Source organism: Primulina huaijiensis, chromosome 16, assembly GCF_012295235.1.
Source record: "Primulina huaijiensis isolate GDHJ02 chromosome 16, ASM1229523v2, whole genome shotgun sequence".
In the NCBI taxonomy this organism is placed as follows: domain Eukaryota; kingdom Viridiplantae; phylum Streptophyta; class Magnoliopsida; order Lamiales; family Gesneriaceae; genus Primulina; species Primulina huaijiensis.
The window spans coordinates 2,422,725-2,431,422 of NC_133321.1; the positions used below are offsets into that span (position 1 = coordinate 2,422,725).

Here is an 8,698-nt window from a genome sequence, read left to right on the forward strand (position 1 = left end):
CTTATTAAAACACCTTTAAACATACTTATAATCATTTTTAGACGTAAACTCGAGCCCATACATTACATTCAAAATTTCGTTATAAAACTTGGAACGGAATCCTAGTTTTAACCCCAATCAATCCGTAACACAACCAAATTTTCTCAACTTGAACCATGACTTAACCACAAATTACCAGCCCTTAAACAACCTAATTCAGATAGTGTAAGACCGTCAAAAGTCCTTGGCCAGCTACTGGAAAATTCTGCACAAGAGCGGCCGAAACCCTAACTACATTTCCAAGTCAATATCTCGAACCTACCTCGAACTAGCTTGGACCAGACCCAAACTAGACCTTCCTAGACCACCCCTAGACCCTCCTGGACTGAACCACCCGTGGCCCTCAGCCCCATGCACGTGGTCGTGGGAGATTCCTTCGAAACACCCCAAAATCGAGCCACAACCTCACCTAGCTCCCTCGATATACTCCTATCCCATAACCAATTGTGAACGAGCCACCTTAGGCCACGTCTTAGACCCACCAAAGTCTAATCCAAGGCCTGGAATGACCCTTACACATCTGCACCCCTCATACCACCTGACCGAGCCAACCCTATTCCAAAGTGTGAAGATCCGATCGGTTCTCCACAAGGCTTGCACCAACCTCGAATCCAGCACTTACACGCCTTCAAACCTACTATAAAATCACTCTTAACCCTCGAGCCTTGGCAGCCCCTTCGTTACAAACCAAAAACGTGTCATGCAAGTCAAGTTTTCTCATGCAATTAAAAGAAAAACGTGAAGGAAACATGAGATCTGCCATGGATCGTGCATAAACATTCAAAAATACATATTATGGTGTGAAAGACGAGAAAAAAAGATATAGGGCTTGCCTTTGCGTTAAATGCTCGAAATATCTAACCAACACAGCTAGAGACGAACACCGGAGGGACGGGGCGATCCTCATACTAAATTTTCCTTGAAAACATAGCCAAAAATCCTTTTGGTGTGCGAGTGTGTGTGTGTGTGTGCGGCTGAGAGAGTGTGGGAGGGGCTAGGGTTTGAGTGTGTTTTGATAATAAAATGAGTGCATATTTGGGCCTAGGTTTTTTAAATAGTGATGTGTAGTGGGCTTGGCCCAAAAATCTACTAACACAAGTTTATTAGGCCCAATAACACACACGTAAAATATTTCGTTTTGGTACGTTTTCACAAATATTACTCTAACTCTCAGAAAGTCCTCTATTTTGCTAAAAATCGACTACCGATTTAAAATATGACTCGACATACAAAAATACCACAAGGGCCCATTTTCGAAAATCACTTAACACACATATCATATATTAAATAATTAAAAATAATTATTTAATAAAAACATTTTCCTTAAATTGTTTCTAACGTATATATCATTGTTGGAGCCTATAAATACATGTTAAAGATCAAATTCAAGTTTTTGAAGGGATTCAAAACATGGACATGCTACATGAAGAAATGAGCTAGAATGAGAGCAAACCCAATGTGTGCGGATACATTTGAGAGATAAATGCACTGTAAAAAATTAAACTCTCCCACACAATCACTCGCACATATACATGAGAGTTGAGCTTCAAAGTTTAGTTGAGTGAGTCTTCACACAAAGATATTAAAGATTGTGTTTTTAGTTTTGAAATAAGAGACGTTAAACATTTTGTGGATCGTGAGGTTGCGACCTACAATCGAGAGTGTGCTAGGAGTTTTGATTAGGAAAATTATAAGTCCTAAGTTGAAATGGGTTTGTATAAAGAGGTGTATAAATCAAAGTCTTCTAATGGATCTTCCCGAATGAAAGACTAGGTGATGCGTAGAAGTTATTAATCATTTTATATTATGCAAATATTATATAAAAATCATTATTATTATTATTATTATTATTATTAATAATAATAATAATCAGAATAAAAATGAAAGCACACGTAAACAAATTTTAGTATGTATTATTTATTATATTCCATATTTTGTTATGCAATTGTAATTTAAAAAATTATTATCAATTTTTTTTATCTATTTAATTTTTATGTAAGAATGTATAGTGTGACTGTTCTTTTATTCATAGGTGATAATGTTATTATAAGACATCATACCGTAAATTATAATGTCAATATATTTAGGGCAACACGAGTATCACAATCTATTAACTTTCGTTAATTGAAGAAAATAATGTACTGGCTGACAAATTTTGAAAGTTCAAAATTTGACTTAAAATTGACAACAAAATATTCTGTAAGGCCCTAAAATATATTATCCGATAATTTGGCAATATTAGAATAATTATTGAGTTGTATATTAAAATAATTATTATGCCAAATAATTTTTGAAAGTGTGTTAAAAACATGTATTTTAGAATAACATAGAATTAAACGATATAAAGTACATAAAGAGATAAGTAACACACGAGAAGAAAATAAATGCAAAATCGGGATAAAAAGAACACGGATTACTATTTTTATAAATTAAATTGCTTTACATTACTAGGGGTGTCAATCGGGTCGGGTGGGACGGATTTCGGGTCAACCCGTGAAATTTTTTTATTTTTTTTCCAACCCGAACCCGAAGCAACCCGAAAACCCCCAACCCGAACACGTCTAACCCGACTCAACCCGTCTAACCCGAATTTTTTTTATATTTTTTAAAAAAATTAATGAAAAAAATTCGAAAAAATAAAAAAATAATAGTAATATTTTAATTTAAACACATAATGAAAAAAATTTTGATTTAAATTTGAAAGTTTAATTGTAGAAAATTAAAAATATATTTACTAAATGAAATAAACAATTGTTAAAAAAATAAAAAAATACAAATAAATATTAAATGTTGAAAATTTATTATATAAATATACAATAAATTTTATTCAAACATACAATATATAAAAATATAGGTAATATTTTCAAAAAACAAAATTTCGAGTCAACCCGCGACCCAACCCGAAACCCGTCTAACCTGGCACTAACCCGAACCCACCCAACCTGAACCGACCCGAACCCGAAAACCCCAACCCGAACCTGATTTTTTTCGTGTTGGGTCGTGTCGGGTTGACGGGTCGTGTCGCATTTTGACACCCCTATACATTACATACCATATACATACACCCAAACTTACCTTAGAGAGAGAGAATGAAAGAAGGGAGAATAAAATTTTTCCCCCAAACTCTCGTCACCATTGTAGTAGCTGCAGTAGAATAGTCATAACTTCTCCGTCTAATGTCGAAACTCAAAAATTCTTCAAGGGATGTGTTCCTAACATCCTAAGCTTTGATTCAACCATAAATCAGTAATGTCGCGAAAGGATTCGGCCGGATCGATGCTGCTGATTTTCAGCTCGTTTTTGAGCAGCTTCTTGTCTGATTCAGTGAACTTTTGGCTTCTATTTCTTGGTCGAATAATGGTATATAATAATAAATTGTATTCATGACCTAAATAAAACTTGTAGTGCTTTGTGTTGATTGTCTTTGGCCTCTGGAATAATCAAATTACAGTTAGTAATGGATTTGATATGAATTTTCTACCAAAATATGTCAAAACCACATTTTGTGTTTGAAGTGTGTAGCAAAGCTACTGTATTTCAGGCATATGACCCTCGTGCATTTGGATTCTAGACTTTTGGTTCCAATGAAAGTTCTAGATCTATGAGTTATCTTTAAAATTACGACTAGAATCGTTTAATTCTATCAAGTATTGAGAGAGTTATGTCTATTTTCTTGACACTGCTCTGCTACTGGAAATCTGTCGGAGAACAGATGAATCTGTTGCGTTCAATTATATTTTGGGCACAAACAATTGAGAATTTGAATATGGTTTCGACTGGACAAACTTAGATAATTGAGTTTTCTTTCATTTTCAATTGGCAGATATTGATTTGAGTAAATAATGAGTTAGATATAAATTTTATGCTCTTAGGTGCCGAATCTAGAACTCTAATAGAATCTAATTTTCATTGTTTCTATTTTTAGGCGTTTAATCGTGTAGAGATGATCTAAATTCTTGTCCAGGTCTTCTGATGAAATGCGAAAAATTAAGTTAGGATTTCAACCATGTATTGTAAGTATATTTTGGATAAGTATGTGATGAGTTATGACCCAAAAACCGATCCTAAGTAAAAGCCGAAAATGGTAAAATATAAACTTTTGACGAAAAGTTAATTATACGGAATTTCTTAGACTTTAAATATAATTATTGAGTTAGGAAAATAATTGTAAGTGGAAAAATTGAAGATTTTGGATAATAAATGTGTCGAGTTTAGATTTTGGAAATAACAGTTGAATCATTGGAATTATTGTTGATGGATTGGAATTTACTCGACTTGCTATATTATTTGATTTGAATGTCGAAGTGATAAATTTGGAAGTTAAAGTTGATTATTTTTATTTTCATGGAAGGATAGGTATGTTACAGTTCGGTAACATACAATAGTAACACTTAAATTATGTTTTAAGCATACTTATGTGTTATTATTGTTGTTTATGTGAATTGTTTGAGTTGTTAAATACATTATTGAGTTATATGTTCAGTTATATGGCATTTAGTCTAGGACATACCGTTATGACATACATCTTGAGCTCTATCGTTCTTGTTGATCAGTTACTATTATTCATTGTTATTCGGCACTGGTTGTTCTATAACTCAAGATCAATTTGTGGCTGATAGGCTTATATTGATACACATGAAACCTTAGTTAAGATTGATCAATCCCGTTGTTAGTGTAGCCCTCGGGGTGAGCGATGGGATTGTGATATCCAATTCTGTTTGTTTGTGTCATTCCTGTTATATACTGTTACAGCTGTATGGAGGCCGAGTTGGGGGTATTGATTAGCACAGTCTGGCATATCTCGCATACTTGGTAGGGCGATTTAGCTGCATAACGATATAGTTCCCTTATGTGTTGCTCGAGCATTATTCTTGTTGATCGTATCATTTGTTTGGCTCCGTTTACCCCGTTGATATTGAGCCATGTTCATGCATTTCACATTTCATCTACATATATATTGATGCATGATTTATTTTATTGTTATGTTTGTTGAATTGTTTCACACCATAATCCTAACCTCAGTTGTTTACTGAGGGGAGGGGGCTGTTGTGGGTGCTTTTGGGCACCATGGTAGATCTCCCGAGTTGTTTTGCAACAGACTGAGGTTCCGCTGACGGAGCTCGTGGTTGAGTTGGATTATTTGGTTTTGGCTCGTCAGAGTCTATCAGCTAGATATATTTATATATTTTGAGTTGTGGTCAGTTTTTGTCACGTTTTATTATCCGAGGAGATGTCCTGTGTATCTGTATTAGTATTGGAATGATTGTTGCTTGTTTGAATTTAATTTATGTTGTTTGGGAGCCTTGCCGGCTTATTTGAACTACTGCATGTGATATTTATGTTTTATGCCTGGTCGATACTTGCATGTGTTTGTTTATGAATACCGCATCATCGTCCTTGAGTTATTTTCTTTTACAGGTATTTTAAATTTTTTGGTATGTCCTATGTGCCAAAATTTTTCAGGCTCTGAGGTCTATTTTAAAGTATTTTAAACCAATTTTCTCCTGCAGATTTAAATAAATCATTTTTGTTTGATAATTAAACGTAATTTAAGTTATTGAGCCTCACATATTCCTACATGGACAAGTCACGTTGTGTAAAAGTGCATCTTGACATCAATGATGACATCAATTTGCAGTTTATGCTGAATTCTAGTAACAAAATGTGGTGTATTAAATTTTATATTGAAACGGATTCCATCGAGCATAATGTACATGTTGAGGTTCCTGAATCATACATTCCATGTATAACTGAAGGGTTTAATTCAGTGAGATTTAATGATGAAGCTAATACTTCTACTGTCATTTCCACACGATGATGAGATTCTGGTGCAAGAGGATGGTACTCAATTGACGCAAATCATTCAGTTATTGATTGTTCACTGAATGCACATACTAGTGGTTCGAGTAATGTATTGACACATGTCGTACTTGAAGAACAAAGATCAAATGAGTTGTCATTAGATATTCACCTTGACGCCACCGAGATAGTTACTGAACCTGATACAACTACAAGTGAAACAGATGAAGATGAGCGTGATGATGGGAATGCAACATTTTCTCATATTCGTCCATATGTCTCACCTGTTGGTCCATCCTTATATGATGTACCTCAATTCTTTAGTACAATACATGATGATCAATGTCCTGATTCTGTTGGAATTCAATCTGCTTCCAATTTGAGTTATTATAACACAGACAGAGAAGAACTTTACACGAACATGATTTTTAAAGATAAAAAGCATTTGATAGTAGCATTTAAAGAAACAAAATGGAAGCCTCCCCCCTTGAGACAGTTGCGACTTGATGTTGATGTTGGTTTTCAGGAGCTCCGTGGTAATTATAGTGTGGGTGAATTGATTCGAGATCTCTTCGGTACCATATGACATGAGTATCCGCCAACCTGGAGCAGTGGTGGAAGCAGAGATTACAACTATTCATTTTTGTATGCGGCTAGCGGTGCAAGGTAATTTTAGTGGTATGTGTTCACGGATTCTTTAATTGTTGTTCAAGATATGACTTTCCGGTCTGAAAATCTTAAGATCAAAGATTTTTTGTCTCGAATATTTTGGATCTACTAGCTTCTAGTGGATTTAGTAATTAGGAGTATCGATCATGTTAGTTCGATGTGCGAATGGAGTAGTTCATTGTATGGCACAGTACGTTTTGTCTTAACCTTCACTTTCGTGTTGGGTTGATGTTTTCTCATCTTTGATAATTAACGTAGCTATTTCTTACTTAATTATGAGAAAATTGGTTAAATAATTTTGATAACTTTTTTTTTAAGAAAATGACTTTCTCAAGTGTATTTCAAATACACTTGAGAAGATCATTTTCTTAAAAAATTGCCCGAGGCATTAATTAATTAATGCATAAATTTTTCGCTCCCTGCAAAAAAAAACAAAAAAAAAATGCATGCAACGGACGATCGCCATACCCGCATACGTACATGTGTATATATGTGTGTGTACATATATGCTGACTAAATTTTTAAACGATATCTGATTTTTTTTTTTTTAAACAAAGCTGAGCTGAAAATCTGCAGAGAGAAATCAAGATGAGTGATCAAGAAACGATTCTCTTCCGTGAAATCCAACAGGAAGATACCAACTTTGAAGCCGATGCTTTGAACCGCCTGCACCTCTCAACCGCCGTCCATCACCACCACCCCACAACCGCCACCCCCTACCAAACCGCCGCGGAGCCGCCTGAAAGCTGCACTACATTCAGTAACACCAAGAAAAGACAGTTCCTCCCTCCAACGGCGCTTCAAGAACCATCTAAAAGGGCCAACCTCCAATGCTCTTGTCCCCACGCCCCCAACGCCGCCGCTAACAACAACAGCAGCACGAACCCTTTTCTTGGTTTCACCGCTCTTCCGCTTCCACTCCCATTTCCGAGTTCTCCTTCACTTCCTCTTCGCCGCACAATCTCCGAGCCCACTCATTTTTCTGGCCATATACTGAACCCGCCATTGCAGGAGGGCCCCGTGATCAATAAAAAGGAAGCGGGGTCGTCAACAATTCTTCGAACAATATCGGATCCCACCCCTGTTGCCAATCTCAAGGCGTCGAACGCCATCACGCCGCCACGCCCGCCACCGTCAAGGAAGGTTATGGAGTCTCTGAGCCTCGGGGAGAGCCCTGATACCATGGTTAAATGCTCTGTCGAATCTTTTCAATTTGATCGATGACTGTTTGTTATCCAGTATAATTTTTATCACTTTCTTGATTAGGAAATCCTTATATCAATTGGGTTTTAATGCAGAGATTGAAAAGAATGAAAGAGAGGTTAAGAGAGATGAATCAATGGTGGAATCACGTCATGTCTGAAGAGGAAGAGGATCAAGAAGATGAATGTGAAAACACACCGAAGGTTTCACCTTTTCTGATCTTTCTTTCTATCATAAATTTTTTCGTCTCCTAAACTTGAAGTTTGCTATATTTTACAGTTTGATGCTAATATTTACCAATTAGTCATTTGTATTGCTGTTTTTGGAATACGGGACAATCTGGAATTTCTGGGATTTTTTATACTCTGAATAGATAATATTGTATTCTTGTTTATGCATGAAGCTGAATATTTGAGCTTATTCCCTCTTTATTTTAGTAGCATTTTCTGATCCAGCAGGCCATTTTTTTATCAGTATTACTAGAACCCTTCAGTAATATTTGCCATCTTTGTCGAATTTCTGATCACGGAAAGTATCTATTCGATAATATTCCAGGACGAACCCGAGACCGAAACGGAGAAGCCTCAGGAGGAAGCTGTGTGGGTGGAGCAGAATGGGGATTGCTTGGTTCTCCATTTCAAGTGCCCCTGTGGAAATGGCTATCAGGTTCTGCTTAATGGAAACAACTGCTACTACAAATTGACAAGTTTCTGATGTTTTCTGAATGGATGCCGGAATTAGACAGAACTAGCGGTGCTACTGCAAAATATTAGTCACTATTTTTCTGTTTTCACAAGAATTAGCTCAGTTCTTGCCGTGCAAGTTGAAGAATTTGACTGCATTTTCTGTACTCATTTTTCCAAGAATTTTTTAGTAAAACATGAAACAAATTCGATCCAAAACCATTTGTGCTCGTACCCGTTGTTTGAAGGAGAAGTTCAGCGTTAAAACAAAAATTTGCATTAATTTAATTATACGAAAATAAGAC

General features: G+C 35.8%; 1 protein-coding gene across 1 annotated transcript; it reads left to right on the top strand.

The window, feature by feature from the left end:
* Positions 1–7,063: 7,063 nt before the first annotated feature.
* On the top strand, positions 7,064–8,604 carry LOC140962104 (uncharacterized). Its single transcript, XM_073420968.1, has 3 exons — positions 7,064–7,692; positions 7,806–7,913; positions 8,266–8,604. The coding sequence occupies exons 1-3, from the start codon at positions 7,096–7,098 to the stop codon at positions 8,422–8,424; spliced, it is 864 nt and encodes a 287-aa protein (XP_073277069.1). The 5' UTR covers positions 7,064–7,095; the 3' UTR covers positions 8,425–8,604.
* Positions 8,605–8,698: the final 94 nt, after the last annotated feature.